The sequence below is a fragment of the Schistocerca cancellata genome, chromosome 3 (genome assembly GCF_023864275.1).
Source record: "Schistocerca cancellata isolate TAMUIC-IGC-003103 chromosome 3, iqSchCanc2.1, whole genome shotgun sequence".
Classification (NCBI taxonomy): Eukaryota; Metazoa; Arthropoda; class Insecta; order Orthoptera; family Acrididae; genus Schistocerca; species Schistocerca cancellata.
In genome coordinates this window covers 263,729,069-263,755,180 of record NC_064628.1, presented here as the reverse complement: position 1 = coordinate 263,755,180, position 26,112 = coordinate 263,729,069, and the positions used below count along the sequence as shown (strand labels likewise).

The 26,112-nt window shown below is 39.1% G+C and overlaps 1 protein-coding gene across 1 annotated transcript in view; it reads right to left on the bottom strand.

The window, feature by feature from the left end:
* Positions 1–3,406: 3,406 nt before the first annotated feature.
* The window catches only part of LOC126174912 (RISC-loading complex subunit tarbp2-like), a 136,996-nt gene continuing 114,290 nt past the window's right edge, over positions 3,407–26,112 (bottom strand). Inside the window, exon 7 of the mRNA XM_049921350.1 lies at positions 3,407–3,998. Coding sequence (XP_049777307.1) covers positions 3,988–3,998 — 11 coding nt within the window. The 3' untranslated portion in view covers positions 3,407–3,987. The remainder of the gene's footprint in view (positions 3,999–26,112) is intronic.

Below are 26,112 nucleotides of genomic sequence, written 5' to 3'. Positions count from 1 at the left end.
CTTTTACTGTGGTTGGAGTTATAACAGCTACAATGAAGTTAGATACAGTGGGAATTAGTGAAGTGCAGTGGCAGGAAGCACAGGACTTCTGGGCAAGTCAGTGAGGTTATCAACACAAAATCAAACAGGGGTAATGCAGTAGTAGGCCTAATGATGAACAACAAAATAGGTATGCAGGTAAGCTACTACGAACACCACAGTTGAAAGCATCATCATAGCCAAGGTGGACATGAAGCCAACACAGTAATAAAAGTTTATACAGCAACAAATGCTGCAGATGAAGAGGCTGGAAGAAGTTATGATTTGATAAAGGAAATTATTCACATAGTTAAGAAAGACGAAAATTTAATTTTTTTATAGGTGACTATAATTTGATGGTATGAAAAGGAAAAGAAGGAAAAAGAAAGGAACATGGACTGGGGGAAAGGAATGAAAGGAGCAGCTGCCTGGCAGAATTTTGCCACAGGATAATTTAACCATTGTTACACTTCTTTTAAGAATTGTGTGAACTATAGTTTTTTACATGAAAGAAACCTGTGGAGACTGGAAGGTTTCAGATTGATTATATAATGGTAAGACAGAGATTCTGAAGCCAGATTTTAAATTTTAAGGTGCTTGCAGGAGCAGATGTAGACTCAGCTAATTTACTGGTTATGGGCTATAGATTGAAACTGAAGAAAATCCATGGTCGACACAAGAAATGCCAAATTTCATTGACAGAAGTGGAAAAATATAAAAAGGCAACAAATGACACAGGTTAAAGAGAATACAGGTGTCTAAAACATGGTTAAGCCAGAATGTCTCTAGGATAAATGAGAGGCTGAGAACCTAGGGAAAAAGATAGATACTGACTACAGAAAAATTAAAGAGAACTTTGGAAGAAATAGAAATAGCTGTATGAATATCAAGAGCCCCAATGGCAAACCAGCAGTTCATTGCTGGTCATTCCACATAGAAGACTTCACAGTGTAGGCAGGTCAGTTGGTAAATCACGTGGGTGCTTTCACACATGGCTCTGCCTTTGATTGTGTACACCTTCCAGGTTACAGGACTGGAGTAGGTGGTGGTGGTGGTGGTGGTGGTGGGAGGGTGCATGGGACAGGTTTCACACTGGGGGCGATTACAAGGGTAGGAGCCAGAGGGTAGGGAAGGTGGTTTGGGTATTTCGTAGGGATGAACCAAGAGGTTATGAAGGTTAGGTGGACGGCAGAAAGACACTCTTGGTGGAGTGGGGAGGATTTCATGAAGGATGGATCTCATTTCAGGGCAGGATTTGAGGAAGTCGTATCCCTGCTGGAGAGCCACATTCAGAGTTTGATCCAGTCCCAGAAAGTTTCCTGTCACAAGTGGGGCACTTTGGGGTGGTTCTGTGGAAGGTTCTGGGTTTGAGGGGATGAGGAGGTGGCTGTGGTTATTTGCTTCTGTACCAGGTCGGGAGGGTAGTTGCAACAAACTGCCCATTCACATGAACGGACACGGGCAGACAGTGTTTGTTGGTAATGAGGGTCACCCTGTGGCTAAACATGCCTTGGTGCACGGCCAGCACATCTTGGCACAGTGTTACACCGTCTGGGTTATCTGGATACTTCCCATTAACACCAGACTGTCAGAACTCCGGAGATGGGAACTTGCCCTTTAATATATCCTCTCTTCCCGTTACCCACCAGGCCTCAACCTCTGCTAATTTCAAGTTGCCGCCCCTCGTACATCACTTGTCACTCAACATCTTTGCATCTGTACTTCCGCCTCGACTGACATCTCTGCCCAAACTCTTTGCCTTTACATATGTCTACTTGTTTCTGTATATGTGCAGATGGATGTGTGTGTGTGTGTGTGTGTGTGTGTGTGTGTGTGTGTGTGTGTGTGTGTGTGTGTGTGTGTGCGTGCGGGTCCTTTCGTCTTTCCCTCTCCTTCCCTCTTTCCTGATGAAGCAACCGAGGGTTGCGGAAGCTTGAAATTTGTGTGTTTGTTTGTGTGTTTTTATTGTGTCTATCTACCAGCGCTTTCCCGTTTGGTAAGTCACAGCACTTTTTTTAATATATTTTTCCCATGTGGAATGTTTCTTTCTATTATATTCATAAGTTTATACCTTTATAGATCAAGAGAATGATTTCAGCAATGTTTACTGCTATTTGAAATTTTGAGTTGCCATGGATAAAATGCAGGGAGCAAAAATGTTATTTATTATCTGTACAGAAATTATACTGTAGTTATGCTTAATGATGTGAAAGGGAAATCATAGTTAAATAGGAAGAGAGAGAGGGTTGTAGCCTATCAACAATACTATTCAATCTGCACACTGAGCAAGTAAAAACAGAGCATAAATTTGGAGAGAGAGTTAAATTTTGGGGAGAAGAAATAAAAACTATGTGGTCTGCTGACGATATGATAATTCTGAGACAGCAAAGAAAATTGGAAGAGCAACTGAATGGAAAGGCTTGTGTATTGATGAGAGATAAGAGGAACATGAATAAAAGTAAAATAAGGCTAATGGGATGTAGGCAAATCAGGTGATGCTGGCAGAATTACATTAAGAAACAAGTCACTGGAAGTACTAGATAAGCTTTGTTATTTGAGCAGCCAAATTACTGTTGACAGCCGAAGTAGAGATGATACAAATGCAGACTGACACTAGCAAAAAAAGCATTTCTGAAAAAGAGGAATTTGTTAACATCTAACATCAATCTCGGTTCCCTGTACAGAAGTGAAATGTGGAAGATATGCAGTCCAGACAAGAGGAGAACAGAAGCCCCAGAGATGTTATGCCACAGAAGAATGCTTAAGTTTAGGTGGCTAGACCAAGTAACTGTTTAAGAGGTACTTAATAGTATTAGAGAAAAAGGAAATTTACGACACAACCTGACTAAAAGAAGGGATCTGTTGATAGCAGACATCCAGAGTTATGAAGAAATCATCAGTAAGATATAAGATCGGAGTGTGGGTTTGGAGAGATGATAGTAGGTTACCAGGGGTAAATAAAATAACATGTTCAGATGTTTGTAGGTTGCAGTGGTTATGCAGATACGAAGAGACTTGCACAGAAGAGATTAGTCTAAGAGCTGCAAATGACGAAGACAATGACAACAACAACAACAACAAAGCCACGATCATTTTTTAATAATGTGTCGTATTACTCAGTTTCAATGTACTGTTAAAACGTACGTGTGTGTGTGTGTGTGCGCGCGCGCGTGTGTGAGCGCACTCACACACGCGCGCGCATGCATTTTGATTATGGAACACAACAATGTATTGCACCAACCCACTTTCACACAAGACATTCATTCAATAACTTATTTTTTGAAAATTGCACAGTTTCGAGAGGCCTTTGCCATGTCAAATGCTGCACTATTGAAACTTATTTCAAATGGGAATAGGATGTACTTCAGGGACAAAAAAAATTCTACAGTTTCATTACAAATTCATTCCTTAATATTTACATTAAAAATATAATTCAGTACAATGTGGAAGCCTAAACTACACAACTCTCTGGCTTCAAAATTACTTTATAAACTTCTCACACATATAACACACATAAAGCATTAAAAATGTAGCCAACAAACTGGCAATAAGTTTTTAATAAGTATATATTTTTTACATAACATTTCTGTCCTACTGCTAGAACTCATTGCACTGTTGTGCTGCACACAGACACTTTTATATCAGAAATTCCTTAACTTACGTTTTGATGACTGTTTAGTTTTATCAGAGTCCTATGCAACGTAAAATGTTCCACTTCTTACAGTTATTTCAGATGGAAATAATTCAAACTTCAGTTGTGAAAAAAGCCTCCACTTTAATCAAAAATTTTTTACTTAACATTAACATCAAAATATATTATAAACTCGGTTCATTACAATGTGAAAATGTCAACTGTATAGCAATTTCTTACTTCAAAATGAATTTATATCTCGCACAGGAACGATCCTCACAAAATATCCATAGTAAATCACAAAATATACATAGTAAAATGCTGGTTTCTTTTCTCAGTTACATCTGATCTGAAACAGATTTTGAAAGGATTTTTAGATAATTTCACACACCAATACACAAACAGATTAACGGAATTTGAAGAGACATAAATCTACATCTACATCTACATCTACATCTACATCTACATTTATACTCCGCAAGCCACCCAACGGTGTGTGGCGGAGGGCACTTTACGTGCCACTGTCATTACCTCCCTTTCCTGTTCCAGTCGCGTACGGTTCGCGGGAAGAACGACTGTCTGAAAGCCTCTGTGCGCGCTCTAATCTCTCTAATTTTACATTTGTGATCTCCTCGGGAGGTATAAGTAGGGGGAAGCAATATATTCGATACCTCATCCAGAAATGCACCCTCTCGAAACCTGGCGAGCAAGCTACACCGCGATGCAAAGTGCCTCTCTTGCAGAGTCTGCCACTTGAGTTTGTTAAACATCTCCGTAACGCTATCACGGTTACCAAATAACCCTGTGACGAAACGTGCCGCGCTTCTTTGGATCTTCTCTATCTCCACCTTCAACCTGATCTGGTACGGATCCCACACTGATGAGCAATACTCAAGTATACGTCGAACGAGTATTTTGTAAGCCACCTCCTTTGTTGATGGAATACATTTTCTAAGGACTCTCCCAATGAATCTCAACCTGGTACCCGCCTTACCAACAATTAATTTTATATGATCATTCCACTTCAAATCGTTCCGCACGCATACTCCCAGATATTTTACAGAAGTAACTGCTACCAGTGTTTGTTTCGCTATCATATAATCATACAATAAAGGATCCTTCTTTCTATGTATTCGCAATACATTACATTTGTCTATGTTAAAGGTCAGTTGCCACTCCCTGCACTAAGTGCCTATCCGCTGCAGATCTTCCTGCATTTCGCTACAATTTTCTAATGCTGCAACTTCTCTGTATACTACAGCATCATCCGCGAAAAGCCGCATGGAACTTCCGACACTATCTACTAGGTCATAGAAATCCAGTTATATTAACTGATCAAGTGGATACACTTATCAAAATTACAGGCAACTTTATAGCAACGAGTTACATAAAAAGTTTTGCTACAAGTAAAAGCCTTACACATTCCCCCACCACCACCCAAAAAAAAGGTAGAATACTAACTGAACTGAACTGAACAATGAGAGGCCACATCATCTTTCGCCTTTTTGAGAAAATTATTCTGGCATTCACATTCATTTAAGACCCTCAAAATCTAAATCATAATTTCTACATGTGAACTGACTTCAAGGCACCTAGTAAAAACTTAGTTGGTTTGATAGCAACAAAGATTATAAATGAGACTACCTAAAGCTACAAATTTAATAACAGATAAAATGTAAAAAAGAATTAATTAAAATTCATAAAAAAGCAGCTTTCAGTCAAAAATATGGTTTTTAATTCAAGTCTAATGCATTTTGAGCACTTGCAGCATATCTTCAGATGCTTACATATTTTGACATCATGTGCAAATAACAGTTTCTTGTTCATCCTGTCATATAATTTTATTTTTATCTGATCATGAAACAAATGTGAGTAAAATAAGTAACTATCAAAATTTACTTACTGCTTTTATCATGTACAAATAAAGGCAAAATAATGTGCTAAGGGCTTAAAAGATAGACATCCAGTGCTCAAAATGCATCCTGCTTTTTTTTCTTTTCTTTTCTTTTTTGACTGAAGGCTGGTGTTTTCTTTTCCTCTATATCTTACAAATGTAAATCACTCGTCACTCTAGCCATTATGGATAAAAATGAACGATAAGTCACTCTTAAGATTACAGGAAAACTTATCATCAAATAAGAGAACAACTTAGAAATCCTCCAAATTACTGATTGATAGAAATCGCAAATGGAAAACAAAACAAACCACCATTTCACCTCTTTCATTTTCCTGTTTATCAATCCTTCAGAAACGAAATTCCAAATGTTTTCTAAAGGGCATTTACTGACCACTAATACCTTTACACTTCTGGAGTTAACTTGCCAAAACTGCAACCAAGGCCTTAAAAGGGATCTTGGTTAGTTTTTATGTGACATTTATTGGAGAAATCCTACAGATATTTTTTTAATTTGACTATTCATCAACCAAACATACAATTTCAAAAACGCTTGTTTACTGTTCACTTCACAATACATGAAAATATACCAAAAAGAAATTGATCAGGATACCTTCAGTAGGCATGTGTTTAGTTACAAAGTGCTTTAGCAAACTTTACTACCATTTAACACTGAGCACGAGTTTCGAATTCTGTGACTTGTCCCAGTTGGTTGGTTGGTTGGTTTGTTTACAGGTGGGAGAAGGAACCAAACTACGAGGTCATCAGTCCCTTGTTCCTAATAAAACAATGCCACAAGTGTGAGAATAAAACGGACAAAACATATAACACAAAACAGAAAGAAAGGAAAAGCCACAACAACAAAGGGAAAGCAACAAAAGAGGAGAAGAAAACAGAGAGACGCTAGAAACAGCAGAGATTAAAGCAAATTACAGCGGCTGGCCAACCACGAGAATAAAAAGGGATGAAAGCCAGCGACTCTGCAACACATTGAAACCTCCACCCTACAAGCACTAAGGGCAAAGGACATGCGCTAAAACCTACATAGAAGTATAAAACCCACTCTCATAGATAAAATTTAAAACTAAAGCTGCTGTGGAGGCATTGTCACCCAACGCCAAAGGCAGCATGCTGGGAAAGTTAAAAGTCTGCCGCAAAGCGGCTAAAAGTGGGCAGTTCAGCAAGAGGTGGATGACTGTCATTTGGGAGCCACAGCGACTCTGAGGTGGGTCCTCCGTGACGGAGTAGGTAACCATGCATTAGCCACGTATGACCAATGCGGAGTTGGCAGAGGACAACTGATTCCCTGTGAGAGGCCTGCGTGGAAGGATTCCACACATTCAAGGTCTCCTTAATGACATGCAGTTTGTTGTGCGTGCTGTTATGACATTCCGTCTCCCAAAGCTGGAAAACCCTGTGGTGTAAAACAGAACGCACGTCAGCTTCTGAGATGCCTATCCCCAGAAGCGATTTCCGCATGACCTGTTTGGCCAGACTGTCAGCAAGTTCATTGCCGGGGATTCCGACGTGTCCTGGAGTCCACACAAACACCACAGAATGGCGGGACTGTTACAGGGGATAGCTGGACTCCTGAATGGATGCTACCAGAGGGTGGCCAGGTAGCATTGGTCGATAGCTTGCACGCTGCTCAATGAGTCAGTACACAGGAGAAATGATTCGCCAGGGCATGAGCGGATGTCCTCAAGAGCACGAGATATGGCCGCCAGCTCTGCAGTGAAAACACTGCACCCAACTGGCAAGGAGTGCTGCTCAATATGGCCTCCATGAACATATGCGAAGCCTACGTGACCATCAACCATTGAGCCATCAGTGTAAACCGCTTCAGAGCCCCGAACATGTCAAGAATCGAGAGAAAGTGACAGTGGAGAGCGGCGGGGTTAACAAAGTCCTTAGGGCCATGCAGAAGGTCCTGACGAAGCTGCGGCCATGGTGTACACCATGGAGGCGTACGTGAACAGACCGCAAGTAGAGGTGGTAAAGGGAAGGACTCCAGTTCGGAGAGAAGAGACCGCACACGAACCACAATCGTTGGTCCTGATCTGGGCCACTGATGCGGGAGATTGACTGACGCGGGCGGGAAAAGGAGATGGCAATTCGGATGCTCAGGGCAACAATGAATGTGTGCCGTATAACTGGCGAGCAGTTGTGCACTTATGATCTGCAGTGGAGGCACACCAGCCTCCACCAGTACACTGGTCATCGGACTCGTCCTACAAGCTCCTGTCGCTAATCAAACCCCACAGTGGTGCACAGGATCGAGTAAATGCAATGCTGGAGGCACTGCCGAACCATAAACCACACTCCCATTGTCAATTTCTGCATACAGAGAAGGTGAGACGGAGGGCCTGACAACTGCTGCTAGACCTTTAATGGACACTAAAAATAGAGACACACTAAAAATAGAGACACACTAAAAATAGAGACACACTAAAAATAGAGACACACTAAAAATAGAGACACACTAAAAATAGAGACACACTGAAAATAGAGACACACTAAAAATAGAGAGACACTAAAAATAGAGAGACACTAAAAATAGAGAGACACTAAAAATAGAGAGACACTAAAAATAGAGAGACACTAAAAATAGAGAGACACTAAAAATAGAGAGACACTAAAAATAGAGACACTAAAAATAGAGAGACACTAAAAATAGAGAGACACTAAAAATAGAGAGACACTCAATACAGAGCCTTGCGGGACTCCATTCTCCTGAATATGGATGGAACTATGGGAGTCATCAACTTGGACACGGAAAGTACCGAGTGACAGGAAGTTTTGGATAACAATTGGGAGTGGTCCCCGGAGACCCCACTCATACCATGTCGCAAGGATATGATGTTGGAAACTCGTATCACATGCTTTATGCAAGTCAAAAAAGACGGCAACAGGTGTTGCTATCTGGAAAAGTCTGTTCGGATGGCAGACTCGATGGACACAAGATTATCAATGGTAGAGCGACCCTGGCAGAAGCTGCCCTGACATGGAGCCAGCAAGCCACGTGACTCCAGGACCCAACCAAGCTGCCGACATACCATATGTTCCAACAGTTTACAAAGATTGTTGGTGAGGCTGATGGGCCGATAGCTATCCACATCAAGCGGATTTTTACCGGGCTTAAGCACCAGAATGATGGTGCTCTCCCGCCATTGCGATAGAAAGATGCCATCGCACCAGATCCGGTTGAAGACGATGAGTAGGTATCACTTTTAGTCAGATGAGAGATGTTTAATCATCTGGCTGTGGATGCAATCAGGACCAGGAGCTGTGTCAGGGCAATGTGCAAGGGCACTGAGGAACTCCCACTCTGTAAATGGGGCGTTATAGGATTCACCACAGCATGTAGTGAATGACAGGACGTTCCCTTCCAGCCTCCGTTTGAGTGTGCAAAAGCTAGGGGGGGGGGGGGGGGGGGGTAATTCTCCAACGCAGAGGCTCAAGCAAAGTGCTCAGCAATCGCGTTTGCTTCGGTACATAACTCACCATTTATGTTAACACCGGGGGCAGCTGTTGGGTCCTGGTACCTGAAAAGATGTTTGATCTTTGCCCGGACTTGGGAAGGTGACGTGTGGCACCCAACAGTGGAGACGTGTCTCTCCCAACACTCCTCCTTCCATTGTTTGATAAGGTAATGAACACGGGCACAGAGCCGTTTAAAGGCTATGAGGTGCTCCAGGGAAGGGTGCCACTTATGCCACAGTAGAACTCGCCGACACTCCTTAATTGCTTCAGCGACTTCCGGCGACCACCAGAAGAGCGAGGGATCGCGTTTTCTGCTGCAGAAACAATTGTGCCAGAAACCTGCTCAACCATCTCATTGATATTACCACGTGGGGGAGATTCAGTGGTGAGAGCAGAGGTGAAAGTTCCCCAGTCCGCCTTGTTCAAAGCCCATCTGGGCAGGCGTTCGTGTACCTGGTGCAGGGACAGTGAGAGGAAGGTAGGGAAGTGGTCACTATCACCCAGGTCGTCATGTACTCTCCAATGGATAGATGGGACAAGTCCAGGGCTGCAAATTGATAAAGCAATGGCCGAGTAACTACCATGAGCCATACTGAAATGTACGGCAGCCCCAGTATTTAAGAGGCAGAGGTCGAATTGCGACAGTAACGTTTCAACATCTCTGCCTCCGCCAGTAAGGACAGTACCACCCCACAAGGGGTTATGGGCATTAAAATCTCCCAGAAGTAGGAAAGGTTTCGGGAGTTGATCAATTAGTGCAGCCAATACATTCAGGGGCATTGCACCATCTGGAGGAAGATATACATTGCAGACAGTTATTTCCTGCGCCGTCCTTGTTCTGAGAGCCACAGCTTCAAGAGGGGTTTGAGGGGGCAGATGTTCACTACAGACCGAGTTTAGGACATAAATGCAAACTCCACCTGACACTTTATTATAGTCGCTATGGTTCCTGTAATATCCCTAATAGCTGCGGACGGCAGGGGTCCACAATGCTGGGAACCAGGTTTCCTGGAGGGCAATGCAGATAGCAGGTGTAAAGCTTAACAGTTGCCGTAGCTCAGCGAGGCGGTGGAAAAAACTGCCGCAATTCCACTGGAGGGTGACATTGTGAGACTGGGAAGGCATGGAACATTTAGTGAGGCAGTTTGCACCTCAGTCACCTGCTGCCACCAGTTTATTGCCTGAGCAGTCTATATCCATTGTGTCTGCGTGTCGGCCGAGATCTAGGTCCTCAGCGGACGCCAAAATCTCCATCCCATCCTCAGCCGCAGAGCTTGTAGGTGGTGGTGTGGGTGCCACTGCAATTTCTTTGGTCTTAGGGGTTTTCTTTTTGGATTTCTCTCACTGCTCCTTGGGTTTCCCTGGCCAGGAGGTCTTCACTGGCTAAGTCTCCGGGACTGAGGATGAGCATTAAGCCCTACAACCAGCTGCTTTTGGGCTCTTCAGCCACTGGCAGATGTCATCTTTCCCACTAGAAGAAACCTGGGAAGTGAGTGACCCAAGGGACCCCTTCCTAGCGAGAGAAGCCGAAGAAGACTTATGCTTCTCCGGCTTAGAAGTGTAGACAGACGTCCCCGGCGGTTGGGGAGTGTTGCTCCTGAAAGAGGTGGTGCAGGAGAAACAGGGAGGGAAATGCCCCCCCATCATCAATGGGGCAGGTGTAGTCTTCTGGCTCTGAGAGGTGACCTGGGTTGGCAGCGTAAGATGATGTCATACACACAGGATGCAAGCGTTCAAATTTTCTCTTAGCCTCAGTGTAAGTCAGTCAGTCCAGGGTCTTTTACTCCATGATATTCCTTTCTTTCTGGACAATCCTGCAGTCAGGTGAGCAAGGTGAATGGTGCTCTCCGCAGCTGACACAGATGGGAGGCGGGACACAGGGAGTATTGGGATGTGATGGGCATTCACAATCTCGGCATGTGATGCTGGAAGTACAGTGGGAAGACATATGGCCAAACTTCCAGCACTTAAAGCTACGCATTGGGGGAGGGATGCAGGGCTTTACATCATCTTGACCTTCTCGGGCAATGTGTCACCGTCAAAGGCCAAGAGGAAGGCACCGGTGGAAACCTGATTATCCTTCGGACCCTGGTGGACACGCCGGATGAAATATACACCTTGCCACTCTAAATTTATGCGCGGCTCATTGTCAGACTGCAAAAGAAGCTCTCTGTGAAATACGATACCCTGGACCATATTTAAGCTCTTATGGGGCGTGATGGTTACAGAAACATCCCCCAGCTTGTCACAAGCAAGTAACTCCCGTGACTGGGCAGAGGATGCTGTTTTGATCAAGACTGACCCAGATCTCAGTCTGGACATGCCCTCCACCTCCCCGAACTCTTCCCCTAAGTGCTCAACAAAAAAATTGAGGCTTCATCATCATGAAAGATTCCCCATCAGCTCTCGAACATACAAGGTACCGGGGCGAATATGATCCACTGCCATCCTTAGCCTGACGTTCCTCCCATGGTGTGGCTAGGGAGAGGAACGATTTGGGGTCATACTTCTGTGCGTTGAATTGAGCTCATGATCACTTAGAGACTGCTGGTGTTTCACCACCAGCAAGAGATGATGGACCACGCTTCATCGCATGTCATCCACCTGATGCCACCCACTCCAACCAGGGGCCCTCCCCACGGGCGCCACCTAGCCACAGCAAAGGCCACCTGGCAGGATGGCCATTGCTGGCAGTCCCGATGCTCCAAGGGGAAGGGCATCTACCCCTTGGCATACGTGGGGAGTTAACGGCACAGGCAACAGCTGAGTGATCACTGTGTGGTCCAGGGGCTACAACCAACAGGGTACATGGCGGCCCCACCACAACAGACTGGCTACCACACTGGGTATCAATTGCAAAGAAGTCCATGGTCATCGTCAATGCAGAAATCGACACTGAATACTGCATGGTGGAAAATGCAACCAGGAAGGTGTCCTCGCCCAAGAGATGGAGAATGGGCAGGACTGCAATGCGGCGACAAGAAAGTGGGCTAAAGATCTCAATGCACGATGGACACAATGCATCTTTTAAGACGCCCTTCCCCTATTGGCTCACTCTTCGGGAAAATTTTGAAGAATGGAGGTCAAACCCTATAGGAGACCATCACATAAAGGGCAAACGTGTGAAACTCCTTTTAGTCGCCTCGTACGACAGGCAGGAATACCTCAGGCCTATTTGAATCCCTAGATCTGCAGGGGGGCTTGTCCCGGTTTTTCCTGAAACAATGAAAGTGCAGTTTATTGGTTTTGAGATAGAGGCCCCTGAATGATTTGCAGATCTTTAAAAATCGATGGTGGGAGTGTGAGGAATCTTTTTGCATTTGATTTATTGACATCAGACCTCGAAATTTTATGATATGAGATTTATAGCTGTCACACACTAGTTTACAGGTATTGCACATTCATTGTTCTGGCATTAGAAACACCATTTATATAAGGCAAAGTTGATAAAGTGGGTATCACTCCAATTCTAGAGCTTCAAAATGTCTGTTACAAAGCAACAAATGAAGATATATTACCAACAACGTGCAGTCAACAAACCAACTTAAAAAACTTCACATAACTCTTTTATTCTATGTAAAGGTCCTTTTCGAAGTACTTCAGGGTCCTTTTGAGTGTCCAGGCAATGTGACACACACAGATTCATTATTCAACAGACTGTGTCAACGTTCATGATGTGCCTATAAGTCATTTGTTTCTGACACATTGTGAGCAGATCCTTCAATTTTTATGCAGCAATCTGAATGTTTTCACATATGCCATAGAAATAGACATACATCCAGAATGCTGCTCCTTTCTTTTTGAGGGTACTTCAGTACTGTCACCATCAAATTCTGTCTTAAGAAAAAGTTTAATTTCTTTCACAGTGTATTATGTAAAAGTTGTGCATTGAAGTTTTGGGAGCTGTCCTCCTAGATACTTAGACATGAGAAGAGTAGTCTTACAACATACTGTAGACAACGAAAGGATAAGATTTCCCCACAGTTTTTCGTGTGCCCAACCTTCAGGAAGATGTACTAGCACATACTTTAGCTTTGAGTCAACAGAGTCACACTTCATTTCTGTGTGACCTGTTTCAAAAATATCTGATGAACGGAATGCAATTTTAGGTCATTCTCATGCAGCTGACCACCACATACAACTAACACCATCATCACTTATTTGACACACCGTGACATAGTGTAGACACACATGGCAATTTTAATTCACACTTTTTATTATTATTATCTGTCTCATTCCATGACTAACAAGTAAAATCTTCAATTCTCAGATTGTGTAAAGTCAAATTATAAGCCAGCAATTTTACTTTGGTATAATATTTAGCCACAGGATCCATTTCGAAAGAACAACAACTTCTAGATCAAATTACACAGCCACAACACTTGAGTTGTACATAATAAACACTGGGCTTCTTTTGAGCCAGTTCTCTTCCGTACAAATATTTCTCATCATCATCATGTTTCAACAGCTTTCTCCCCCTACCCATTGGCAGATTACATTTGGAACATTTATGACACTGACCTTTCATCGGTCTAAGAATCCTAACTATTGTACTTGTGGGATACTTGTTTGCGGTTTTTAAGAGACATTGGTTTGCAATTATGGTTTTCAAATCTGGCTTTACTGTTGCTGTACATCACAGTAATATTCAGGCTTGAGTCAAGAAACCTTCATTATAAATTCTGTTGACAGTGATTCCGTGGTAGGATAAGTCAAGATGTACTAACAGTTTGCAATGTTGTCAGTGTGTGACAATTTTGTACTACTCAACAGCATTTTGAAAAAGCATTTAATACCAAAGCTTCACCACACTGGAAGTTGATAAGAGAAAAATCACAACTGTATGCTCTCATGGAACGGAAGGCAATCTTATATATTTCTTGTTATTTGATTTTTATTTCCTGAAATGTTTCATTAACTTTCATAGCCTACTCTCTATTACAACAACATAACAGGAAATGTATTTGAGAATGATCTTGACATTTTGCTACTATAAAACCTACATTTATATTCTACGATTAGAATCACAGTGATGAAGTTTCACTACATTTTCACTTTGTTAATTTCATCCTGATTGCAAGTACTTTTATTAGACATTATCACAATAACAATGTGGCCATTATCATTTGAGGTGGGTGTTTTATCATCATTAGAGGTGGGTATTTCATCACAACTTTAAGACTAAAATTGTTCACTAGACCACGTGAGATTCCAGTAGAATTGGAACCATTTAGACTTCTGAATATATTGGTGTACTTTGTAGCTATTTAAGTTGTCCTAAATACCTGTCTGTAATGTACTGAGCACATAAATGAACAGCTAGAGCATTCTGGGCAACACTTGCACTCGAAATGACTTAATAATGAAAGTTTAAATTGCACACAAAAAATTGTTGGCACATCCAAACAATGTATGTAGATCATCCATATTTGAACAGTGAACTGAGAGCATTCAATGGAGTGTCAAAAGTGCTAATATGACATATTGGTTATTCTGGCATTAGATAGTACATGCCAAAACAGTCCCATACTCACAAAATGTATTACATTCACTGTTATGGCACTAAAAAGTAAACTTTTTAACTTGATAACGGATCTTGCTTTTTATCCTAGACTATCACTGCAACACATTCAAGATTTCCCCATAACAAAGAAGACAAAAAAGGAACTCACTGATGTATGTAAGTCAAAATGCTGTTTTTTGCATGTTTGTGATGCTGACATAGGAGGGACGATATTTGAAACTGTGTGTGTGTGTGTGTGTGTGTGTGTGTGTGTGTGTGTGTGTGTGTGTGTGTGTGTTAAAAAATCACTGTTGCTAATAGAAACATCAATAAATCTAATTTATAAATAAATGGAAATAGAAAACCCGTCCCTTGAAAAGAGCCTCGATAAATCAAAGAAATCATTTTTTTTTGTACACCTGATAAACTTAAGCAATTGTCATGACAGATCCTCCACAACTGTTGACTAATTAGCCACTCCCAAGTGGATGACTTGCACTGCTGTTGCTCCACATTTTTCATTGATTTTGTGGGGCATACTAATACTGCAGCACTCATCTTTAACATGCTAGTGTAAAAGGCAACATAAAATGACCAAAGTGAAAAAACTGTGCAATTCACATAATTGTTCATGTACATAAGCTGATTTCTGGTTCTCTCTCTGTATGCCAAGTTAAATCACATGTTTCAGATAAAAATCACTTTAAAAACTTAGCCACAAAAATGTGACATAAAATTTAAATTTGTTTTCATGTTGATAGTATCACGACCTGTGAACATGTTATGATATATGGAGTATTTTCATAAACTATGTCACGAGAAACATACTTTGAGCTATAGCATCAGCTATAAACAACATTTGAGTCTAATGTACAAGTCTAGCAGCAATATTCTAGTTCAAAGAATCATTCACACGGAATTTCAGTATATACTGTTGAATAAACATACATTTTTGAAAAATTTTGGATACTTCATTAAGTTATGAGTGTTGTTCATAACCTATTTTGTAGTAAATCAGGATTTTTCAGTTACAGATACTGTAAATCACCAACATACTGGCTCACATTAGTTTTGTGTTTTAACAGGCGCTTGTATTGTCTGCATTAATCTTAAGTTAACACCACTTTCAGATTTGTTAGTGAATATACCCTGAAAAAGATTTCAGAGAAACTGTAAAATTTGATTACATTTTTCTGTCACCATAACAGATCTCATTTTCTATCTTTCTGTAGGAGCTCTGATTTCCCTTATTTATCGTGGTGATCGTTCCGCCCTATGTAGGTCAGCGTCAACAAAATATTTTCGCATTCGGAGGAGAAAATTGGTGATTGGAATTTCGTAAGAAGATTCTGCCGCAGCGAAAAACGCCTTTCTTCTAATGATTTCCAGCCCAAATCCCATATCATTTCTGTGACTCTCTCTCCCATATTTCACGATAATACAAAACATGCCGCCTTTCTTTGAACTTTTTCGATGTACTCCGTCAGTCCTACCTGGTAAGGATCCCACACCACGCAGCAGTATTCTAAAGGAGGACGGACAAGCATAGTGTAGGCAGTCTCCTTAGTAGGTCTGTTACACTTTCTAAGTGTCCTGCCAATAAAACGCAGCCTTTGGTTAGCCTTCCCCCCCAAGTGTAATACCTAGGTATTTACTTGAATTTATGGCTTTTAGATTAGACTGATTTATCGTGTAACCGAAGTTTAACGAGTTCCTTTTAGTACACATGTAGATGACCTCACACTTTTCATTATTTAAGGTCAAGTGCCACTTTTTGCACCATTCAGATATCTTTTCTAAATCGTTTTGCAGTTTGTTTTGGTCTTTTGATGACTTCATTAGTCGATAAATGACAGCGTCATCTGCAAACAACCAAAGACGGCTGCTCAGATTGTCTCCCAAATTGTTTATATAGATAAGGAATAGCTAAGGGCCTACAACACTACCTTGGGGAACGCCTGAAATCACTTCTGTTTTACTCTATGACTTTCCGTCAATTACTACAAACTGTGACCTCTCTAAAAAGAAATCGCAAATCCACTCACATAACTGAAACAATATTCTATAAGCATGCAATTTTACTACGAGCCGCTTGTGTGGTACAGTGTCAAAAGCCTTCCAGAAATCCAGGAATATGGAATCAATCTGAAATCCCTTGTCAATAGCACTCAGCACTTCATGTGAATAAAAAGCTAGTTGTGTTTCACAGGAACGATGTTTTCTAAACCCATGTTGACTGTGTGTCAACAGACCGTTTCCTTCAAGGTAATTCATAATGTTCGAACACAATATATGTTCTAAAATCCTGCTGCATATCGACATTAACAATATGGGCCTATAATTTGGTGGATTACTCTTACTACCTTTCTTGAATATTTGTGTGACCTGTGCAACTTTCCAGTCTCTGGGTACTGATCTTTCGTCGAGTTAAGGGTTGTATATGATTGTTAAGTATGTAGCTAATGCATCAGTATACTCCGAAAAGAACCTAACTGGGATACAGTCTGGACCAGAAGACTTGCTTTTATTACGCGATTTGAGTTGCTTCACTACTCCAAGGATATTTGCTTCTACGTTACTCATGTTGGCAACTGTTCTCGATTCAAATTCTGGAATATTTACTTCGTCTTCTTTTGTGAAAGCATTTCGGAAGGCTGTGTTTAGTAAATCTGCTTTGGCAGCACTGTCTTCGATAGTATCTCCATTGTTTTTTGAATGCATTACGGGAACAGCAGTGATCAATGTCTTGTAAATAATTACTATTAAAAACAGTCTTGATCACGATTTATTTAACAAGGTGACCGGTTTCGACCACTACTGTGGTCATCTTCAGACCTACAAGATGTATACAAAGCACTAATTAGAGGGCTACATGCGTTAACGAAAATACATGAAGTTATAAGGCTATAAAGCTATAAAAAGTTGAATTACCATTGAGTAGGAACCCCTTTCTGTTGGAGAATCACAACTGGAGAAACCAGTGCACATCTTACTTTATATAATGGAGGCTCCACCCACTTCTGACTGCATGATGTCATTATTAACCAATGAGTTATAAGTCGAATTACAATTTAAAATTTCTTAGTTAAAAGAACATTGTCAAGAATTAGAAATAAATACACACTAAACTTAGCTTATTAAACAGCTATTGTCAATTAAAAAGCATTAAAAATATTTAAATATGTAGGAAAATGAACTTCGGTTTGGCAGTACATGGGTTGCCCTCTCATGGCCTGTCAGTGAACCATTTGGAACCACTGGTTGCTATGGTGAAGTTAGACGCCGTTGCAAAGATGAAGAAGCAAGCTTTTTCCACTGAAGTTGTTGTAGAGTCGATAGTCGAACAAGTGGTTGCCATGGTGAGGACAAACGCCGATGCGAAGATGTGGCAGCAGGCTTCTTTCCAACGAAGTTGTTGCGAAGTGGAATGGAAAAGACTGTGGCGTCAGACGATGTATTATTGAGCAGCAACTTGTCTTTATTGAAATGAAAAGAATAAGCTACAATAATCTGTAGCTGATATATATACTACATGCTGCACAAATACACTACGAAGTAGTTGACCATATATATGAAATATTATCTATGAAGTTAATATGTAGATTACAAGTGCCAATTTTTTTATAAGGCATTGCCATTCCTCAAGTTACATACCAGTCATATAAGCAAATAAAAATGAAAGAATTTAAAATTATAAAATTATGAGCCATTGTCAAAAATAAAACAAAACGATGTGAATTAGCAAAATGCAGTCTAAAAGCATAAAAGCAATAATTCTAAAACAGTCAATCATAAAATAATGTTTGGTAAAATACAATTACAATGTGAAGATAAAATATTTGCTAAAAGTCTTAATAATTTAAAAGACCTTTTTTTTAAAACAAATACATAAGAGTAGACATTCTAAAGCAGATCATCGAAAAGCTCAAAGAAATGTTTGTCTTTGAACTGAAGTTGTTTGTTTAAAACAGATAATGGATTACTTTTGTGAAGTGAAAAAAATTCAATTTCTTCTAAGGTATTTAGCAGTGGTCCTTTTGGCACAGTATGTAATATTTTCAAATTGCTAGAAATGCAACCCTCAGAATGATTGTATTCGTCAAGATGTTGACCGAATATTGATTTGATACGTGCAGCACCAGTAGTATGTTCTTTGAAACGTGTTAAAAAGTTTCGGCCAGTTTGGCCAATATACTGTTTCTCACAGTCATTACATATTATTTTATAAACACCTGACTTTTAGTATCTATTTGAGTCTCCAATTGTGTGTTTCAGTTTCATCTGTAGGGGGTATTAGTTTTAAATGCTATTGCCACGTTTGTGTTCTTAAATAATTTATTTATTTTATCTGAGATAGGTCCCATGTATGTCATTTGTGTAAATCTCTTCTTGGAATTTATAACGGCATCATTTTTTTCTTGTAATTTTTTATATAACAGATCAACCTGATGGGAATTATAATTGTTAGCAACTGCTATCTGTTTTAATGTATCAATTTCCTTTTGGATTGCATCATGTTGGAGAGGTAATTTCAGTATCCTATGTATCATAGTTTTAAAAAATGTCATTTTGTATCTTAATGGATGGCATGATGTAGCATTTATTATTACGTCGGTTGATGTGGGTTTTCTGTAAATAGAAATAGTATGTCTTCCATTCTGTTTTGTAATTGTGAGGTCAAGGAAATTAATACTATTTTTACTTTCATGTTCTACTGTAAATACAAGTTTTGGATGTAAATTATTTAAGTTGTTAGCGAAAGCGTCAATTTCTTCCTTAGAGCCGTTATATAATAGCAGTGTGTCGTCAACATATCTTTTGTAGTATATAATTTTATTTGTTATTTCTGGATTATTTTTGAAAAATTGGATTTCAACATAGTTGACGAAGATATCTGCTATAGTGCTAGCCAGGGAATTTCCCATTGCAAGTCCTTCTTCTTGTATGTATATTTTATTATTAAATGAAAAATAATTAAAATCTAGAGTAATTCTTAACAGTTCGATGAATTCTACTATTTCTTTGGGGCTCATGATTTTGTGATGCGTTAAGTTATCATTAATAATAGAGATAGTCTCTTGAATAGGTATATTCGTGTAAAGATTTGTGATGTCCAACGATGCAAACCTTGCGTTTTTTGGAATATCCACATCATAAATTAACTTAGTTAATTCGAAACTGTTTTTAATACTATAATTTTCTTCATAAACATAGAAGGATTTTAAGATTTCATTGAGCTTTTTGTTTAGGTTATAAGAGGGACAGTTGGTATTGTTAACAATTGGACGAATTGGTAAGTTTGGTTTGTGTAATTTGATTTGCGATCTCAACTTAGGTAAAGTGGGGTTCATAACTCTAAGTGTTATTTTATCTTTAGGTGAAAGTAAAGAGTCATTATCATCAATCAGCTTTTTAATTTTTGTTTGAAATCTTGAAGTCGGGTCTTTATTAACCTCAGTTATTCCATTAGTGTTAAAAAATTGTAAAGTTTTAGAAACATAATCATCTTCGCTAACAATGACTAGAGTATTCCCTTTATCTGCCTTGATTGCAATAGCTTTATTAGTTATTAACTTCTGGTTGATTTGCTTTACAAGTTTTAATTCATTATTATGTTTATTTTTATCTTTTTCATTAGTAATAACATTCTTAGTTTTACGTGCAATGTCACATATTTCAGACCTACTAAATTGTGCATGTTTTGCAGCAATCTTTACATCGGCAATCACACGTTTAATATTTGCATTGCTCAATTGTGGAGCTAAATTATATTTTAGGCCTTTGTTTAAAAGTGTTGTCTCGGCAGGAGTAAAAGAAATTTTGGTTAGATTGGTTACTCTTGGATGGAAATGATGTACATTTGGTGAAACATCTTGTGAACACATATTTTGGTGACTAACAAGGGCTGCAATTTTCTTATTATGCTTATTAAGAATAGTTTCTCGCACTGCATTAATTTTCTTATCTGTAAAGTTAAGTAGCTGTGAAAATATTAATGGTGACAACTGACTGCTAATTTTTAAATGTAAATTGTACATTTCAAGATTTAATGCATCTTTTTCTTTATATGCATCTTTAATTTCAGATCTAATCCACAGAATGCTACTCTTCTGTCGTAAAAACTTTTCTATATTTGATCTGGTATTAAAACTAATTTTTACATAATTAGGAATCACATAATTCATCAGGCATTGTTTGTTAAAAGATATTTTGGTATTAAGTTTCATAATTTTAGTGCGTAACCCTCTAAACTTCTTGTAATCTCCCACTACCTGACTAGGCAATAATTGAATTACTTTTGAATGCATTACGGGAACAGCAGTGATCAATGTCTTGTAAATAATTACTATTAAAAACAGTCTTGATCACGATTTATTTAACCAAAATTTCTTTTACTCCTGCCGAGACAACACTTTGAAAACAAAGGCCTAAAATATAATTTAGCTCCACAATTGAGCAATGCAAATATTAAACGTGTGATTGCTGATGTAAAGATTGCTGCAAAACATGCACAATTTAGTAGGTCTGAAATATGTGACATTGCACGTAAAACTAAGAATGTTATTACTAATGAAAAAGATAAAAATAAACATAATAATGAATTAAAATTTGTAAAGCAAATCAACCAGAAGTTAATAACTAATAAAGCTATTGCAATCAAGGCAGATAAAGGGAATACTCTAGTCATTGTTAGCGAAGATGATTATGTTTCTAAAACTTTACAATTTTTTAACACTAATGGAATAACTGAGGTTAATAAAGACCCGACTTCAAGATTTCAAACAAAAATTAAAAAGCTGATTGATGATAATGACTCTTTACTTTCACCTAAAGATAAAATAACACTTAGAGTTATGAACCCCACTTTACCTAAGTTGAGATCGCAAATCAAATTACACAAACCAAACTTACCAATTCGTCCAATTGTTAACAATACCAACTGTCCCTCTTATAACCTAAACAAAAAGCTCAATGAAATCTTAAAATCCTTCTATGTTTATGAAGAAAATTATAGTATTAAAAACAGTTTCGAATTAACTAAGTTAATTTATGATGTGGATATTCCAAAAAACGCAAGGTTTGCATCGTTGGACATCACAAATCTTTACACGAATATACCTATTCAAGAGACTATCTCTATTATTAATGATAACTTAACGCATCACAAAATCATGAGCCCCAAAGAAATAGTAGAATTCATCGAACTGTTAAGAATTACTCTAGATTTTAATTATTTTTCATTTAATAATAAAATATACATACAAGAAGAAGGACTTGCAATGGGAAATTCCCTGGCTAGCACTATAGCAGATATCTTCGTCAACTATGTTGAAATCCAATTTTTCAAAAATAATCCAGAAATAACAAATAAAATTATATACTACAAAAGATATGTTGACGACACACTGCTATTATATAACGGCTCTAAGGAAGAAATTGACGCTTTCGCTAACAACTTAAATAATTTACATCCAAAACTTGTATTTACAGTAGAACATGAAAGTAAAAATAGTATTAATTTCCTTGACCTCACAATTACAAAACAGAATGGAAGACATACTATTTCTATTTACAGAAAACCCACATCAACCGACGTAATAATAAATGCTACATCATGCCATCCATTAAGATACAAAATGACATTTTTTAAAACTATGATACATAGAATACTGAAATTACCTCTCCAACATGATGCAATCCAAAAGGAAATTGATACATTAAAACAGATAGCAGTTGCTAACAATTATAATTCCCATCAGGTTGATCTGTTATATAAAAAATTACAAGAAAAAAATGATGCCGTTATAAATTCCAAGAAGAGATTTACACAAATGACATACATGGGACCTATCTCAGATAAAATAAATAAATTATTTAAGAACACAAACGTGGCAATAGCATTTAAAACTAATAACCCCCTACAGATGAAACTGAAACACACAATTGGAAACTCAAATAGATACCAAAAGTCAGGTGTTTATAAAATAATATGTAATGACTGTGAGAAACAGTATATTGGCCAAACTGGCCGAAACTTTTTAACACGTTTCAAAGAACATACTACTGGTGCTGCACATATCAAATCAATATTCGGTCAACATCTTGACGAATACAATCATTCTGAGGGTTGCATTTCTAGCAATTTGAAAATATTACATACTGTGCCAAAAGGACCACTGCTAAATACCTTAGAGAAATTGAAATTTTTTCACTTCACAAAAGTAATCCATTATCTGTTTTAAACAAACAACTTCAGTTCAAAGACAAACATTTCTTTGAGCTTTTCGATGATCTGCTTTAGAATGTCTACTCTTCTGTATTTGTTTTAAAAAAAGGTCTTTTAAATTATTAAGACTTTTAGCAAATATTTTATCTTCACATTGTAATTGTATTTTACCAAACATTATTTTATGATTGACTGTTTCAGAATTAATGCTTTTATGCTTTCAGATTGCATTTTGCTAATTCACATTGTTTTATTTTATTTTTGACAATGGCTCATAATTTTATAATTTTAAATTCTTTCATTTTTATTTGCTTATATGACTGGTATGTAACTTGAGGAATGGCAATGCCTTATAAAAAAATTGGCACTTGTAATCTACATATTAACTTCATAGATAATATTTCATATATATGGTCAACTACTTCATAGTGTATTTGGGCAGCATTTAGTATATATATCAGCTACAGATTATTGTAGCTTATTCTTTTCGTTTCAATAAAGACAAGTTGCTGCTCAATAATACATCGTCTGACGCCACAGTCTTTTCCATTCCACTTCGCAACAACTTCGTTGGAAAGAAGCCTGCTGCCACATCTTTGCATCGGCGTTTGTCCTCACCATGGCAACCACTTGTTCGACTATCGACTCTACAACAACTTCAGTGGAAAAAGCTTGCTTCTTCATCTTTGCAACGGCGTCTAACTTCACCATAGCAACCAGTGGTTCCAAATGGTTCACTGACAGGCCATGAGAGGGCAACCCATGTACTGCCAAACCGAAGTTCATTTTCCTACATATTTAAATATTTTTAATGCTTTTTAATTGACAATAGCTGTTTAATAAGCTAAGTTTAGTGTGTATTTATTTCTAATTCTTGACAATGTTCTTTTAACTAAGAAATTTTAAATTGTAATTCGATGTATAACTCATTGGTTAATAAATTTAAAAAGAAAGATGATGAGACTTACCCAACAAAAGCGCTGGCAGGTCGATAGACAAACAAATAAACACAAACATACACACAAAACTCTAGCTTTCGCAACCAACGGTTGCCTCGTCAGGAAAGAGGGAAGGAGAAGGAAAGACAAAAGGATTGGGTTTTAAGGGAGAGGGTAAGGAGTCATTCCAATCCCGGGAGCGGAAAGACTTACCTTAGGGGGAAAAAAGGACAGGTTTACACTCGCACACACACACATGTCCATCCACACATACACAGACACAAGCAGACATTTGCCTTTACAAATGTCTGCTTGTGTCTGTGTATGTGTGGATGGACATGTGTGTGTGTGTGCGAGTGTAAACCTGTCCTTTTTTCCCCCTAAGGTAAGTCTTTCCGCTCCCGGGATTGGAATGACTCCTTACCCTCTCCCTTAAAACCCAATCCTTTTGTCTTTCCTTCTCCTTCCCTCTTTCCTGACGAGGCAACCGTTGGTTGCGAAAGCTAGAGTTTTGTGTGTATGTTTGTGTTTATTTGTTTGTCTATCGACCTGCCAGCGCTTTTGTTGGGTAAGTCTCATCATCTTTCTTTTTAAATATATTTTTCCCACGTGGAATGTTTCCCTCTATTATATTCATTGGTTAATAATGACATCATGCAGTCAGAAGTGGGTGGAGCCTCCATTATATAAAGTAAGACGTGCACTGGTTTCTCCAGTTGTGATTCTCCAACAGAAAGGGGTTCCTACTCAATGGTAATTCAACGTTTTATAGCTTTATAGCCTTATAACTTCATGTATTTTCGTTAACGCATGTAGCCCTCTAATTAGTGCTTTGTATACATCTTGTAGGTCTGAAGATGACCACAGTAGTGGTCGAAACCGGTCACCTTGTTAAATAAATCGTGATCAAGACTGTTTTTAATAGTAATTATCTCCATTGTTATCGCGCAGAGAAGGCGATGTTCTTGCCACTAACATACCTCACATACAACCAGAATCTCTCTGGATTTTCTACTAGGTTTCGAGACAAAGTTTCGTTGTGGAAACTGTTAAAGGCGTCTCGCATAGAACTCCGCACTAAGTTTCGAGCTTCTGTAAACGATCGCCAATCTTGGGGATTTTACGTCTGTTTAAATTTGGCATGTCTGTTTCATTGTTTCTGCAACAGTGTTCTAACCCATTTTGTGTACCAAGGAGGATCAGCTCCGGCGTTTGTTGGTTTATTTGGTATAAACCTCTCAATTGCTGCCAATACTATTTCTTTGAATTTAAGCCCCATCTGGTCTACACTTATATTATTAATTTGAAATGAGTGGAGATTGTCTCTCAGGAAGGCGTCAAGTGAATTTTTATCTGCTTTTTTGAATAGGTGTATTTTTAGAGGATTTGGGGTTTACAATATTCAATCTCGCTACGACAACCCTGTGTTCACTAATCCCTATATCGGTTTTGATGCTGGTCATTAACTGAGGATTAATGGCTGTAAATCGCTTCATTCCTAAAAAGCTACAGTTCATACTTATAATATATCAGACCCATAAAGTAAGAAACAACCAGCAAGCTCAGTTTAATGTTATTTGTGGGTTAACTATTCTGTGAAATACTGCAGCGGGCACAATGCAGCCCCACTGTGTATGCTGGCTGAAAATCACCCACACTACCGTCAAGCATCCCCCCATGAACCATGGACCTTGCCGCTGGTGGGGAGGCTTGCGTGCCTCAGCGATACAGATGGCCGTACCGTAGGTGCAACCACAACGAAGGGGTATCTGTTGAGAGGCCAGACAAACATGTGGTTCCTGAAGAGGGGCAGCAGCCTTTTCAGTAGTTGCAGGGGCAACAGTCTGGATGATTGACTGATCTGGCCTTGTAACATTAACCAAAACGGCCTTGCTGTGCTGGTACTGCGAACGGCTGAAAGCAAGGGGAAACTACGGCCGTAATTTTTCCCGAGGACATGCAGCTCTACTGTATGATTAAATGATGATGGCGTCCTATTGGGTAAAATATTCCGGAGGTAAAATAGTCCCCCATTCGGATCTCCGGGCGGGGACTACTCAGGAGGACGTCGTTATCAGGAGAAAGAAAACTGGCGTTCTACGGATCGGAGCGTGGAATGTCAGATCCCTTAATCGTGCAGGTAGGTTAGAAAATTTAAAAAGGGAAATGGATAGGTTAAAGTTAGATATAGTGGGAATTAGTGAAGTTCGGTGGCAGGAGGAACAAGACTTTTGGTCAGGTGATTACAGGGTTATAAATACAAAATCAAATAGGGGTAATGCAGGAGTAGGTTTAATAATGAATAAAAAAATAGGAGTGCGGGTTAGCTACTACACACAGCATAGTGAACGCATTATTGTGGCCAAGATAGACACAAAGCCCATGCCTACTACAGTAGTACAAGTTTATATGCCAACT